The sequence below is a fragment of the Miscanthus floridulus genome, chromosome 2 (assembly GCF_019320115.1).
Source record: "Miscanthus floridulus cultivar M001 chromosome 2, ASM1932011v1, whole genome shotgun sequence".
Classification (NCBI taxonomy): Eukaryota; Viridiplantae; Streptophyta; class Magnoliopsida; order Poales; family Poaceae; genus Miscanthus; species Miscanthus floridulus.
Window position 1 is genome coordinate 175,963,559 of NC_089581.1, and position 15,510 is coordinate 175,979,068.

Genomic DNA, 15,510 nt, shown 5'->3' on the forward strand with positions numbered 1-15,510 from the left:
ATCAAACACAAATAAATATATATATATTGTTTTTTTTGGGTTAATGAAAGGGGAAAAAATCCGTCGGTAATTGTTGGGGATTGATGACATGTTTCCATATACAATTCAGAGTGCATGACCGTATAATGCAGTAGCAAATAATCAGCATAAATAGATTTTTATAGGAATAAATATTGTTTTTGGGGTGAGTAAAAATATTTATTGATGAAAAGATGACTGCAGGGGCCGGAAAGGCTGGGTTTGGGGTGGTTCAAGCTCTTGAATCTGGCCCAGATCCTACCGAGCTGTAAGGCCCGGCACACATGGGCCTTACCAACCCGGGTACAGTAACCTGGGCTAGACGGGCGTGTTTCCACCGCGATGGCGCCCCCCACTCGCTCACATCACACACAATCCCATCGCTGCCAAGTTAATTTTTCACCGCTGCTTCCACCGTCGCGTCGTCCCCACCGACCGCTCGCTCCCTGTCCCTGGCCCTGCGCCCGTCTCTCCCCCTAGGGTTTTTACCGCACGCCACTCGCGCGGTCGCGCCCGCTTCCGACCCGTCGGCGTCGCCGCAGGTCGGTGCTCATCGCCCTTCCGAACCCGGCGCTCTCGATTCCTCTCTAGTGGAGTTATTAGTCCTCTCGATCGATCAATTACCGGGGGCCGCCCTTTTGTTTTTTTGCAGAGCTAGCGTCGCCGGGCTCCGAGGGGACAACGAGGGTTTTTGGGACGGACGTTGGGAGTTTCAAAGTGCCGCCGCGGAGGAGGCAGCGGAGACCATGAGGCCGGTGTTCTGCGGCAACTTCGACCACGACACCCGCCAGTACGACCTCGAGCGCCTCTTCTCCAAGTACGGCCCCATCAGCCGGATCGACATGAAGATAGGTACTCGATGTCTCCTCTTTACTTGCCTGACGCTTAGATTCAATAGAGGGGGAATGCCGCTTGTGTCTGATAATCAATGCAAATGCCTAGTGATGAATACTAATTCTGCATGTCCTGGATCTAATCCTGAATGCGTATCTGCAGTCTGGAGAGATAGTTTGTTTGTGTTTTTAGTGCGCCATGAATATTTGTATCCTACGAGCACCAGCACCCCCCAACTAGTCTTAACCAATCTCTCCGCACTTGCACGGTGCTTATAAATTCAATATAAGGGAAATGCAGCATGTTTGGTCATCAATGCAAGTGCCTATTTAATGAAATGCTAATTCTGCTTGTCCTGAATCTAATCCTAAATGCTGAACCTGGAGTCAGGACCACTAGTTTGTATTTGTGTTAATGAGTGTGCTGTGAACATTTGTATGCTAGTAGAATCCCCCAACCAGTATTAACGTATCTTGCGCTAAATCATAAATGCATGCACCCTGGAGTCAGGAGCACTAATTTGTATTGAGAAAAATTGTCCTATGCCATTCAAACTTGTACTTGTGTCTTATGTGCCATTGAAAAATATGAGTTTCCTTCTATGCCATTGCTTTTAAATTTTGTCTCCCTTATCTGCCATTGCCATTAAATCCTGTCCAAAATCTCCGTTACTGCATCTGCGCGCCTGTTTGTTTCCTCAGTGTAACTTCCGTGCCCATACGCTGCATGTGTTCCTTCAAGAAAAAAAAACTAGCCATCCATTCACATGCCCAGGGCTCCTATGCCGTGCCCATTGGCCTCTCGCGCCTCGCCGCTGTAACCCTCCTGCGCCGTGCGCCCACGATCTAACACACCACGTTTGGCCAATGGGATTAATCTACTCGCTTGTCTATACAGCTACTTGAACACCGACAGTGGCAGCATGCACCCTGCTGCATGCGCAGTCACGCCGGCACTGCTGCTGTTGCCATTGCCAGCCACCTCTTGGTTGCTTGGCACTAGGTTGAGGTAAACCCGTGCAGGAACTACGGGTGTGGTGTTGGATGAAGTGGTGCTGGTGCCCGGTGTCGGGCACATGCGCCCGCACGTCATCCCTCTCGGTCGCCGCGACTGACAGGGCCCGCGAGGAGGCGGGAGCGGCCTGCTGCGACGACTGGGATGAGGCAGACGGCGGTTTCCACCACTTCTTGGCCTGGCTGTTGCAGACCTCGCGGAGGTAGAGGTGTACGGAGCGGGCGCCAGAGGGGTTGAGGGAGACTAAGAGTGTCCACCAGCTGGTCACATGTTCGATTTGCCAGTCGCGCACGCACCATCATGTGGGCTACCTCTGCCGGCTTCGTGTTCATCGCCGACATGCACACGCCGGTTGCCTCTCCTCACCATGCGCATGCTGCCCACACGTGCACACCGCGCATGCCACCACTGCAGTCCACCTCTTCTCCCTGTACGTTGGCCGCCTGCCTGCGCGCGCATGCCACCACCGCCGATCACCTCACCTCTCCCACGTGTTCGCCAGCTGGCTCGCTTTGCCGGTGTGCTGCTCAGCACTTAACGTCTGCCTCCAACATTCTAGGCTGGAACAGGCCACAGTGCTCCCCAACTTAACGGTGTCTATTCCACATAAGGTGTTCGTGCTATTGCTCTGGGTAGACTTAACGGTGAGCACATAGTTTTAACGGAAATTCGATAATAGTGGCACACAGGAGAAGCAAAACTAGAAACTGATGGCAATGAAGGATATGCATAATTTTCAATGGCATTGAAGGGAAGTTTATAAATTCCAATGGCATTGAAGAAATTTTCTCTATGAGTGTGCTGTGAACATTCCTATTGGAATCCCCCAACCAGTCTTAACAGACCTTGCACTACACCTTATATGGTACATTTGCTAGTGCACTTATCTCCTTGGTCCTTGCTATATCACAACACCTAATCATCCAGTGCATATGTTTTCATGGGGCATGTGCATGTTTGCAAATTTGTTTTTGTTTTTTTACTTTATGTTGTATTATGTACTAGTAGTTGTGGTGGGGGCAAGGGAAATCCTGGAAGTCAGTGCTCAATTTCTGTCAATATATCTGTTGTAGGATATGCTTTCATTTACTTTGAAGATGAGCGTGATGCAGAGGATGCTATAAGGCGTCTCGACAACGTGTCTTTTGGTTACGATAGGCGCAGGCTCTCTGTAGAATGGTCCAGGGTAATTTCTTGTCTATGGCTCTATGCCTGGATAGATATTTTTGCCACTTCCATTTTCTTTACGAGCAGCATTTCGTAAATTTATTAATTGCAACCATTCATTTCTTTAATTTGTTCAGCAAGTTGAACCAGTGCCAAAGAGCCGTGATAGACCTACTGGCGATGTAAAGCCAACGAGAACCCTCTTTGTTATCAATTTTGACCCCATGCGCACTAAGATTCAAGACATTGAGAGGCATTTCGAACCGTACGGCAAGATTGCCAACATTCGCATTCGAAGGAACTTTGCGTTTGTACAGTATGAGACGCAAGAGGAAGCTAGTGCTGCTGTCAAGAACACTAACAAGAGGTATTATTATCTTACAACTAGCCATCCTTCTGTCGTTAGTGTGTTGTTGAGTTGCTGCTGCTCCCAGTCCCATGACAATTATGTTTCCTGCCTCACATGTATCTGAAGCTGCTTCTAGATTATAACTAGGGCATTATTTTCTTTTCAATATAACGGATTGTATCCCTCGCTCCTGGAGTTGTTTTACTTACCTTTGATGATGGTTTATTGGTTTCTTATGTGTAAATACCACATTAAGTTATGCACACTTACCTTAATGGTTTCCTACTTAGTTGTTTGACAGATCTGATTTATTTAGTAAGTTAGGTTAGTGTCAACATGGAAGTGATAAATACTTAGCATCTGCCTATGCCCTTGCAGGATATCTGCATTTGTGGGCATCTTGAAGTGATACTGTTCTTTTGCATCTTTTCACTTGATTCTGATAGCCATTTGAGATATTGCACATGAGTTGTTTCCTTTTAATGGAATTCAGTTTGTAGGGTCTAATATTTCTAGAAGTTTTCACAGAAGTGCCTCCATGTTGTTTCTTTTGTCTCATGTCAGCAGTAAGATAGATTTAGTAGACATAGTGGTTCTTTTAGGAATATTCTGCTTTTTGTCCCTATAGTTATGATTACTTCCCTAGCTTGATATATCTGAAATGGACTAGTACCGATTTTTTTTAAGTGGTGCCTTGTCATGAATTCCTTGCTTCCGAGTTTAGCTGCACTGATTTTCTTTACATTTAAAAAAATTCTCCTAATTGGGTGTTATTCATTTTTGGTTGCCCACAGCACCATATTGGACAGGGTAGTGACCGTTGAATATGCCTTCCGGGATGATGACAGCGAGAGAGATGACAGATACGGCAGCCCCAAGCGAGGTGCTTATGACAGGCGTCGTGGTAACCCCTACATGCGCTCACCTAGCCCAAGGTACCGAAGGGAGTACAGTCCAGATTATGATCGGCGTGGGCGTTATCCTGGGTATGATCGCCGTGATGGAGCAATGTATGAAAGGCGAAGCCCTGTATATGATCGCTACAACAGGGGCAGAAGCCCTGTATATGATCGTTACGACAGGGGCAGAAGCCCTGTTTATGATCGCTATGATAGGAGAAGAAGCCCTGATTATGATCAATACTAGTTAAGAAAATTCCGTGAAGTTATATGCTTTAATTGCATAGTTAATATGCCGAAATGTGAAGTAAAACGCATTTGGTTTCAGTGGCATAACTTCAAAAGCACATACTTCATCGATCCGGAAGAACCCAGTAAAAGGAAGAAGTGGTAAGCAACATGATTTTGCCGTGCCAAGTATACCTAGAGCAGCAGTGGTGTCATGAAGGAGTTACTGTTCCAAGTATATATGAGTGCTATCATGTAACGTGATGCTGGTACCCTGGTTTCCGTTGTTCGTTGGAACAAAATCTCTGCATCTCCAAGAAATTGGTTGCATGGATTGCCTGCCATTGCCACATTGCCTGTTTTTATTGAGAGAATTATTTATTTGGCACTAAAACAAACCAGTGTTTCGTATTTGGCACTCGAAAATTTGAATTTTCTTATCTGGCATCAAGTTGAAATTTCCTTTCGTAAATGGCACTGCCGTCCATTTAGGACAGTTACGGTGTCAAGTGACTGGCAAAAAGACATGAATACCCTTGTTTGCAGCACAAACTCATGGTGCCAAATAGGGAAGTTCAGGTATTTTCGTATGGATGGGAATGGCAGCGGCTGGTCGGAGCTCTGCTGCTGCTCGGCGGTGCTTCGCGCGAGCTCGGAGCGAGAGCGAGAGAGAGAGAGAGAGAGAGAGAGAGAGAGAGAGAGAGCTCCCGGACAACCTGCTCCTCGACGTCCTGGGCCTGCTCCCCGCGCGCGACCTCGCGGTGCTCTCGGCTGCGTCCAAGGCTCTCTAAGTCGTCGCCTCCCACGACCCGCTCTGGCGGGCGCTCGTCCTCCACGAGCTCGGCGGCACATTCGACTTCGCCGGGTCCTGGCGCGCCACCTACATCGCCGCCGCCTCCCGCGGCGGCCAGGCCTACCTCACCCCCCTGCGCGCTCTGAAGATCAAGGGCTTCTACTCCGACTACCTCTTCCAGAGCTGGCTCTGCGCCAACACGGAGATGCGGCACGAGTGGCTCGCGCGGGACAACAACGAGCGCCGCCGCGGCATGTCCGTGGAGCAGTTCGTCACCGAGGTCGAGGAGCCCAACAGGCCAGTGCTGCTGGAGGGGTGCATCGATACCTGGCCGGCGTTACAGAAATGGAGCAGAGACTACTTGCTGGAGATCTCTGCGGGTAAGGAGTTCGCGGTCGGGCCAGTGAGCATGCCATTGGATAGGTACTTCCGGTACGCTGACAATGTCCAGGAGGAGAGGCCATTGTATCTGTTTGATGCGAAGTTCGTCGCCGAGGTCGAGGAGCCCAACAGGCAGGTGGTGACCGGGCGGTGGTTCATGCTGTTCGCGTGCCTGCTGATCTTGTCGTCGTCGGGGGGGGGGGGGCACCTACGCCTTCGGCATCTACTCCCGGGAGCTACGGTCGGCGATGGGCTACGACCAGCGCGCCGTCGCCACGCTCGCCTTCTTCAAGGACCTCGGCCCCAACGTCGGCGTCCCCGCAGGGCTCCTCAACGAGGTCGCCCCGCCGTGGCTCGTGCTCGCCGCCGGCGCCACCATGAACCTCGCCGGGCACCTCATGGTCTACCTCTCCCTCGCCGGCTGCGTCGCGTGCCCGCCGGTCTGGCTCATGTGCGCCTACATCTGCGCCGGCGCCAACTCGCAGACGTTCACCGGCACCGGAGCCGTGATCACCTCCGTCAAGAACTTCCCGGACGGCAGCCGCGGCGCTTTGCCCGGATTGCTCAAGGGACACGTCGGCCTCAGCAGCGCCATCTTCGCGTAGCTCTACCTCGCCATCTACGGCCGCGGTGACGCCAAGTCGCTCGTCCTGTTTATCGCCTGGCTCCCCGCCGCATTTTCCTCGGCACCGTCCGCGTGATGCCGCCGCACCGCCCGAGGCAGAGCGCGACGCGCGGTGGAGGCGGCGACGTGTTCCGCTGCTTGCTCTACATCTCGGTCGCGCTCGCGGCGTACATCCTCGCCATGATCGTCGTGCAGAGGCAGACCAGCTTCTCCCGCGCCGGCTACCTCGCGTCGGCGACCGGGCTCCTCCTGCTCCTCTTCCTCCCCCTAGCCATCGTCGTCAGGCAGGAGTACCGAGCGGCTAAGAACGAGCTTGAGGAGCCTCTGCTGACGCTGCCCCCCATGACGGTGACCGTCATCGATAAAGCAACTTCCTTGGCAATGGAAGGACAAGGACCAGCGAACACGCCGGCGCCGCTGCCGTCGTCGGCGTCTCCTAGCCACCGCTCGTGGTTGGTGCGCACGTTCAGCCCGCCGGCGCACGGCGAGGAGTACTCCATCCCGCAGGCGCTGGTGAGAGGGGAGGGGGCCCGCCCGTGCCGTGCCGGGCCGCCGCGGCGCGCCACCTCGCCAGAGGACGGCCACGCGCAGCGCATGGAGGCCGCCGCGTTCGGGGCCCGCCACAGCGCCGCCACCTCGGGAGAGAGAGGGTGAGGGAGAGAGGAAGGGGAGGCGATGGGCCGGCGCCAACTCGCAGACGTTCACCGGCACCGGAGCCGTGATCACCTCCGTCAAGAACTTCCCGGACGGCAGCCGCGGCGCTTTGCCCGGATTGCTCAAGGGACACGTCGGCCTCAGCAGCGCCATCTTCGCGTAGCTCTACCTCGCCATCTACGGCCGCGGTGACGCCAAGTCGCTCGTCCTGTTTATCGCCTGGCTCCCCGCCGCATTTTCCTCGGCACCGTCCGCGTGATGCCGCCGCACCGCCCGAGGCAGAGCGCGACGCGCGGTGGAGGCGGCGACGTGTTCCGCTGCTTGCTCTACATCTCGGTCGCGCTCGCGGCGTACATCCTCGCCATGATCGTCGTGCAGAGGCAGACCAGCTTCTCCCGCGCCGGCTACCTCGCGTCGGCGACCGGGCTCCTCCTGCTCCTCTTCCTCCCCCTAGCCATCGTCGTCAGGCAGGAGTACCGAGCGGCTAAGAACGAGCTTGAGGAGCCTCTGCTGACGCTGCCCCCCATGACGGTGACCGTCATCGATAAAGCAACTTCCTTGGCAATGGAAGGACAAGGACCAGCGAACACGCCGGCGCCGCTGCCGTCGTCGGCGTCTCCTAGCCACCGCTCGTGGTTGGTGCGCACGTTCAGCCCGCCGGCGCACGGCGAGGAGTACTCCATCCCGCAGGCGCTGGTGAGAGGGGAGGGGGCCCGCCCGTGCCGTGCCGGGCCGCCGCGGCGCGCCACCTCGCCAGAGGACGGCCACGCGCAGCGCATGGAGGCCGCCGCGTTCGGGGCCCGCCACAGCGCCGCCACCTCGGGAGAGAGAGGGTGAGGGAGAGAGGAAGGGGAGGCGATGGGAGCAACTGCGACGGCAGCGGCGGCTGCATGGGCGGTGTGGAGGGATGCGGCGTGGGAGTCGTTTGTGTGTACGTAACAGGGGGTACATCGGACATAGAGAAAAAATTGACACGGTCAAACCAGTCAACAAACAGATTGATCAATGAAAATGGACGGCAGTGCTATTTACAAAAGGAAATTTCAACTTGATGCCGGATAAGAAAGTTCAAATTTTCGAGTGCCAAATACGAAACACTGGTTTGTTTCAGTGCCAAATAGATAATTCTCCCTTAAGTATAACCTGTGCTGCTGATATTTGAAATGTAATGGCTCTCGACTATCTTCACCGAACCTTTGCATTCCCAGTTTTTAGGCTGGTGTAACTGTGAACTAGTGCCAGGCATTCAGCTGCCTTCAGTGTATTTGTAATGAGATTTGATGCCCAAACAAGCACGGAGATTTAACAGTGTTCAGTGCACAGAGCTAGACTCTGCGATCTGACGGTGCTGTTAGCCGTCCAGCAAATCTACGGCCCTGCCTGAATTTGTCGTCGCTCCTGAGTCCGAACTTTATTGCCGTTTCGTTTCGCCGCCCATCATCGTCCCTTTTTCACTGTTCGGGACCTCGGCTTAAAATCTGGGGTTATTTGATTCACGTCGTTATAATTTTTTTTTACGTAGGGAGAAACATCATTATTATTCGTCTATTTTAAAGCATGTCATTATAATTTTTCGTTTTCCATAAATATGCCACAGATTATGTATGGACACGGCCTGGGTCCAGCTGCAGGCGTATATGAAGACGTATACTTCATTGTAGCTTCTCTCCCCTGTCACTGACATGTGGGCCCTACTTGTCATCTTCTTCTTCCTCCTCTCCTCATCTTCCCTTGCTTAGCGCGTCAATGGCGAGAAGCAGCAGCAGCACACGGCCGAGCAGCAGCACGCGATCGAGCGGAGCTCGCGGCCTGGGCGCCTCGCGCGCAGCTCCTGCTCGCGAGCCCACCCGCCTGCAGCAGTTGCTCGCGCTCTCGAGCCTGGCCTACCGCACCAACGCCATGGCCTGCGCCCCCTCGCGCCTAGCTGCCGGCGGCGCCGCTCCTGCTCACGAGCCTGGCCGCTCGTTGCAGCCGCTCGCGCGCGCTCGCGAGCCTGGCCTCCCGCGATGCCATGGCCAGAGGGAGCTCAGGCCAGACCTCTCCTCGACACAGGCATCCATGGCCCGCGGCTGCTCGCGCCTCTCCGCCGGTGCCGCTGCTCCCGCTCGCAAGCTCGGACACCCACTGCAGCAGCTCTCCCTCGTGCTCACGAGCCCGGCCTCCCGCACCGACACCATGGCCCGCGGGAGCTTCGGCCAGGCCTCTCCCAGACGTCGACAGACATGGCCCGTGGCCGCTCGCGCCTCGCCACCGACGCCCCCGCTCCCGCTCGCGCGCTTGGACGCCCGCAGCAGCAGCTCGCTCTCACGCTCGAGAGCCCGGCCGCGTGTTCTGTGCGCCGCCCAGTTCGCCCGCTCCGCGCCAACCGCGAGCTCCATGCGCCGCGTCCTCCACACGCCGCCCAGGCCATGAGCTCCACTCACGCGTGCTGCTGCTGCTTCTCGCCATCGCCATCGACGCGCTCAGCAAGGGAAGATGAGGAGAGAAGGAAGAAGAAGATGATATGTGGTGCCCGCGTGTCAGCGACAGAGGAGAGAGGCTGCGATGAAGTATACGTCTTCGTATACGCCTGCAGCTGGGCCAGGCCGTGTCCAAACATATTATATGGCATATTTGTGGGTAACAAAAAATTGTAATGGCATGCTTCAAAATAGATGAATAGTAATGATATTTCTCCGAACATTGAAAATTAGAATGACATGAATCCAAATAACCAAAAATCTTATTCTACATGAAAATAATCGAGAATTATCCCACTCAAACGTCTTGATTTTCCACCGGTTGCTCCTCCCGTGCCTGGTTCCGCTAGCGCCATGAACCTGCCGACGCCGCTCCCGCCCACCAGCTCGCCGGCCCCGGCTCCCCCGTGCCAGCCGTGCGCCTGTCGTGCCTGCTGCCCGACGCGGCACCGGGCGCCGGCGTCAGCGGCGGAAACCGTCTTCGTCCCCATCCACCCGCATGGGCGAGGCCGAGCACGAGCAGCCGGACGCCCTCGCCCGCATCCTCCGCACCGAGGCCGCCGTCTTGGGCGTCTCCTGCAAGGCCGCGGCCGCGCGGCAGCAGTCCACAAACCTCTGGCCCCGCGCCGTCCTCGAGGCCCTCGACTCCGCCGTCGCCGCCTGCCGCTGGGAGTCCGCCCTCGAGGTCGCCTCCCTCCCTACGCTTTCCCCCTTCTTCCCGCGGGAGGACCTTCCTTCTCTCCTCAACGACGCTTACCGCTCTCTTGCTTTGCTTGCCGCTAGATCTTCGAGCTGCTGCGGAAGCAGCACTGGTACGAGCCGAGGTCGCAGACCTACGCGCGGCTGCTGATGATGCTCGGCAAGTGCCGGCAGCCAGGTCCCGCCGACGCCCTCTTCAAGGCGATGCTCTCGGAGCGGCTCCGGCCGACGGCGGACGTGTACACGGCGCTCGTCGGCGCGTACGGCTACAGCGGCTTGCTGGAGGAAGCGCTGACCGCCGTCGAGCAGATGAAAGGCGCCGCTGATTGCAAGCCGGACGGGTACACCTTCTCCGTCCTCATCGATTGCTGCGCCAAGTCGCGCCGCTTCGATCTGATCCCTGCTGTTCTCGATGAGATGTCATACTTGGGGATCGAGTGCAATTCGGTTATCCACAACGCAATAATTGACGGGTACGACAAGGCCGCCATGTTTGAGGAGATGGAGAGTGCGCTCTCCGCCATGCTTGAGAGTGGGAGCAATGTGCCGGACATTTACACCATGAACTCCCTGATTGGGGCATATGGCAACCATGGAAGAACAGATGAGATGGAGAAGAGATACAGTGAGTTTCAGCTGATGGGTGTTGAGCCAGATACCAAGACGTTCAACATCGTGATCAAGTCCTACGGTAAGGCTGGCATGTATGACAAGATGATGTCAATATTCAGATACATGAAGAAACGGTTCTTCTCACCGACCGCGGTTACCTTCAACACAGTGATAGAGTGTTTTGGACGTGCTGGAAACATAGAAAAGATGGAGTACTATTTCCGGCTTATGAAGATTCAGGGTGTGAAACCCAACCCCATCACCTACTGCTCGCTAGTTAACGGGTACAGTAAAGCTGGGTTTCTTGACAAGGTTCCAGGGATTATTCGACAGACCGAGAACACCAATGTTGTCTTAGATATCAAAATCATGGAGGAGATGCTGCAGCTTATGAAGGAGAAGAAATGCAAGCCTGACAAAATAACTTATGCCACCATGATTCGCCGATCTATCCCTACCTCGGCTGATAGATCGGCGATATACTACGGCTGAAAGAAAATGAAGACAACAAAGAATTATCTAGCTCTTCGGTTGCTGCTGAAGTGGTAAAACCCTGCAAGGATCTCAGTTTGGAGTCATCACATTTGTCCATAGTCACTGAACATTTAGGTGCTGATGAAGTGGTAAAACCCTGCAAAATGCAGTTTGCGCACCTTATGCGCTTTCAGCTTCAGGCTGTAAAAAATGGATGCATTCTGTATCCGTTGTTGATCATTACGTATTCAGATTTGTTTTTCACGCCTGCTTTGCAATGTAAAATAAGCAGAGTTCAAGCTATCTGATCAATGCACATTAACATGAATGAACAAAGCAGTGTGGCCAGAGCCAGAGCAATCCATGAACTAAAACCTGGTCATTCCATCCAGGTTTATGAGTTTATTATCCCTCTGTACTCAAACCAACAACTTAAAACGAAAAGGGAAACATATTATATAAATAATAAATGTACAGAAGGAAAAAAAAGAAAAATCACAGCTTGTCTCCTGTCTTCTTTTCCTTTTATATCCTCCTTTTTTTTCCTAAACAAATTCTGGGCCTTCTTACACCCATGCCATTGGGCTTCCACCATATTGGGATCTTTTCAGGAAAGTCCCTCCCGAGTCCCGGATTCTGATCTAGCCAAGTTTCCCGAGATGAGCAGCTGCTCAGCTCTTCTTCCACTCCTCGGCGGCGCCGTCGGTGCCCGCGAGGTAGGCCTTCTTCCTCCTCTCGGCGCGCGCACAGGCGCACACGATGGCAAAGCAGGCCGCGTACACGGCGTACACGCGCCAGTTGGCGCGAGGCGCCTCCCCTGCCGCGGCGCGGTGGAAGACGGCGGCGTAGTAGTGCAGGCCGACGGCGAGGCCGACCACCATCTGCGCGAGGCCGAGCGCCTTGGCGGCGTCCCCGTTGCCGTCGTCTTCGGGGGAGGCGGCGCCCGAGAAGACGGCGACGAGGTCCACCATCTGGAGCACGAGGTAGCCCATGAAGCCGAGGGACTGCGCGGCCTGCGTCCAGGCGTAGGCGGCCGGGGAGGCCGCGTGGAAGAAGCGCAGCGGCTCCAGCCCCGTGGCGGCCGCGGCGAGCGCGAGCGTGGCGAAGTAGATGGCGAGGTACGCCTGCGCCAGCAGCAGCGCGCGGTGAAGCAGCGGCAGGTACGGGCCCATCCGCAGCACCAGCGCGGTGAGCATGAAGAGCGGCAGCAGCAGCACCGCCACCGCCACCGCGGAGGCGGCCACCGCCGCCCACCGGCCGCCGAGGATCGGGCGCACGCCGTCGGCGATCCCGGCGTTCGCCGCGGACAGGTACGCCTTGGAGTGGTGCGAGAGGCGCGCCAGGTCCGGCATCAGCGTCTCCTGCAGCCGACTGGGCAGGTCCCGGAACTCGGAGATGAGGTCGTCTGTGCCCTCTTCTGCCTCCTTGGCGAACACCACGTCCTCCTCAACCTCCACTTCCGTCGTCTCCGTCGCCGCCGACTCCTCCTTGCTCACGACGGTGGCATTCGCCTTCGCCTTCGCGTCGGCGACCACCTGCGCCGCCTTCTTGCCGGATTTGGCCGGCTTGGCACCGGCATCCGCGGTCGAATTGGCCGCCGCCGGTTTCTTCGCCTTCCCAGCCGCGGCGGCAGCCTCGGATTTAGCGCCCGTCTTGGGTGGCTTCACCGCCTTGGCGCCCGTCTTGGAAACCTTGGTAGGCTTGGTCGAATCGGCGCCCTTAGTATTGGCAACAGCCGCCGCCGCCTTGTCCGGCTTCGGGACCTTGGCCTTGTCCGCCTTGGGGACCTTGGAGACCTTGGCAATGGCGGCGTCCCCACCCGCAGCCGCTTTGCCAGCGGGCTTCTTGGCGGCCCCTTTCGCCGCGGCGGCGGCCGACTCTGGCTTCTTAGCCTTGGCAACCTTGGTCTGGTTCTTGGAAGCGGCGTCGCCGGCGAGCAGCTTCTTCTTGGTCTTCCCCGCCGCCGCCGCGTTGGCCGTCTTGGCCGGCTTGGCAGCGGGCAGCTCCTCGTCGTCGTCGTCCGGCAGCAGCGCCTTGCGGCCGCCGGATGCCTTGGGCTTGGGCTTCCCCGGCTCGGCGGAGGAGCAGAGCGCGACGTGGGAGCAGAGGAGCGCGAGCAGCACCAGCGCCAGCACAGGCCGCCGCGGCCAAGGCGCCATTATGCTTTTTGGCAGGCACAGGCTGGCGACTTTGGGGGTGGAGAGAGAGGGAGAGGGTGAGCGCGGCGCTGCGGCGGTGGATCCGGAGTCCGGAGCACGGACGGACGGGGCGGCGGCGGGTTATATATGGAGATCGGGGCGGAAGTGTGTGCGACAGTGTGAGTGAGTGGGAGGCGAACCACACCACCGGCAGGGGAGAAGAGGGATGGGTCTCTATTGGTCTGGTCCAGTCCCTCCCAGCCCAGCTGGTAGCGTGAGTGGGAGGCGAACCACAGCACCGACGGCGAGGGAGACGGTCCACACGCCGGGAGGCGGAGGGACGGTTTGGTACAGCTGGTACAAAAACAAGGTCACGTGGTCCGTCTCCGTCTGCCATCGGCAAATGTCAAGCGGCCAAACTCTAGCGTAGGAGTGGGACGACGGGGGTTGAAAAAATTGATTGACTCATGCTTACTGTCCTAACTCCAATTATCCTATCTCTTGCGCGTACTGATACTGACACGGTGTTTGTAACCTGTTTAATTCCCTTTTGGCACAAAGGGAAATCATAGGAATTTTAAAAATTTTAAAATATAGTAAAATTCCATTTAGATTTCTTTGAAACAAAGGATTAAATTCTACAAAATTTATGTGGATTACTTAGGGATGTATAGAGGCACATAAATTTTAGAAAAAGAAAACTAGCATAAGGTTGGACCTCATGGAAACTTTTCGTTTATCTCTGACCCTCTCTAGAAATTCCTATATTTTTTTTCTATGTTGTATCTAAAGATCATAACAAAAACTTTTCTACACTTCAAATGTGTAAGTTACATGTGAAATCTTGTGTTTTTTCTAATATTTGTTTCGAGAATCCTGCGTTCCAAAAGGTTCTCGTTTCGCTGAAATTTAGCTTACGTTGATGCTTATGCTGATTTGTTGTGAGAGAAAAATATTGTTTATTCGCTGAAAAGTACCAGTGAAGTACAATTTGTCACTAGCTAAAGGGGTATTGTTACGAAGGTGGACATAGATGGCTCGTGGTCCACAGCAATCATATCTGGTGGTTGATTACTGATGATAGGATACATACATATATGTAGGCTGATGGTAGTGATGCTGGTGATGGTCCAATTACACGAACATACATAATTATATCTACGCAAATAGTTAACAAGTCTTGGTCCAATTTGTTTTGTTTTTTTTTTTTTTTTTTTTTGCAGAAGACTTGATATAAGAATAACCAGGGATCTTGTTGTCACGGCTTCATTCGGCTTCAACTTCTTGTTGTCGTGTTCGAAGAAGCTGAATGCCGAAGCCAATGAAACTAAAAAAAACCACCTTCACAACTTCACCAGCTCCTTGTTCATTTGAAAACAGGGACAGACTTATTGCTAAAGTTTATGGGAGGAATCAGAGACAAGCCTAAACTCTACCAAACAGTATCTAATACTATGTATTGCTGCTTTTCATTCTTCTTCCTCTTTTGCACACTGACTAGTGGGACTAATTTCAAACTCGAAATGTTGGAGTGGCCTGTTAATTGCAGTAATTTTGTTAATCTCTATTCTCTGCATGTGTGGAACATATACAGGACCTAGGATGGTAAGCTGTTTGTTGCTTGTAAATATAATCATAATATGTCAATCAATGAACAAAACGCAGATACCATTAATTACCTAGTGAAACAGCAGGGGGTATTTGTTTCCTTGGGCCTAAAGTTTAGCCTTATCACATCAAATCTTTGATACTAATTAGTAATATTAAATATAGACTAATTATAAAACTAATTACATAGACTGAGGCTTGCGAGATGAATCTATTAAGCCTAATTAGCGCATGATTTGCTAATGATGGATTAATTATGCTTAATAGATTCATCTCGCTAATTAGTCTACTCCTATGCAATTAGTTTTATAATTATCTCATGTTTAGTCCTCCTAGTTAGCATCCGAATGTTCGATGTGACATGGACTAAACTTTAGCCCTTGGATCCAACACCCCGTGAATTAGTGTCGCTGACGAAAGACAATGTCACATGGGAACGCAGCAGGGAAGCTTGAAGCAGTGGCGAAGCAAGGCAGAAGGAGAGTCTATAACCATGCAGTATAATGGTTAGCACTTACAAAATCAGCATCACAAAAGGAGTAGGCACCCACTTGTCAG

At 54.0% G+C, this 15,510-nt stretch overlaps 3 protein-coding genes across 3 annotated transcripts; 2 read left to right on the plus strand and 1 right to left on the minus strand.

Moving 5' to 3' along the window:
• Positions 1 to 418: 418 nt before the first annotated feature.
• LOC136540789 (serine/arginine-rich splicing factor RS31-like) lies at positions 419 to 4,901 on the plus strand. The gene is made up of 5 exons (XM_066532809.1): positions 419 to 560; positions 671 to 870; positions 2,940 to 3,052; positions 3,171 to 3,400; positions 4,177 to 4,901. Exons 2-5 carry the CDS (start codon positions 765 to 767, stop codon positions 4,526 to 4,528), a joined length of 801 nt encoding a protein of 266 aa, XP_066388906.1. The 5' UTR covers positions 419 to 560; positions 671 to 764; the 3' UTR covers positions 4,529 to 4,901.
• Positions 4,902 to 9,688: 4,787 nt separating this feature from the next.
• On the plus strand, positions 9,689 to 11,492 carry LOC136535813 (pentatricopeptide repeat-containing protein At3g53170). The gene is given in 3 exon segments (XM_066528219.1): positions 9,689 to 9,823; positions 9,825 to 10,106; positions 10,205 to 11,492. Coding segments are annotated over 3 exon segments (1,350 nt in total). The 5' UTR covers positions 9,689 to 9,775; the 3' UTR covers positions 11,225 to 11,492.
• A 129-nt stretch (positions 11,493 to 11,621) lies between these two features.
• LOC136535812 (uncharacterized) lies at positions 11,622 to 13,801 on the minus strand. Its single transcript, XM_066528218.1, has one exon. It carries the CDS (start codon positions 13,363 to 13,365, stop codon positions 11,878 to 11,880), a length of 1,488 nt encoding a protein of 495 aa, XP_066384315.1. The 5' UTR covers positions 13,366 to 13,801; the 3' UTR covers positions 11,622 to 11,877.
• Between the last annotated feature and the right edge of the window lie 1,709 nt (positions 13,802 to 15,510).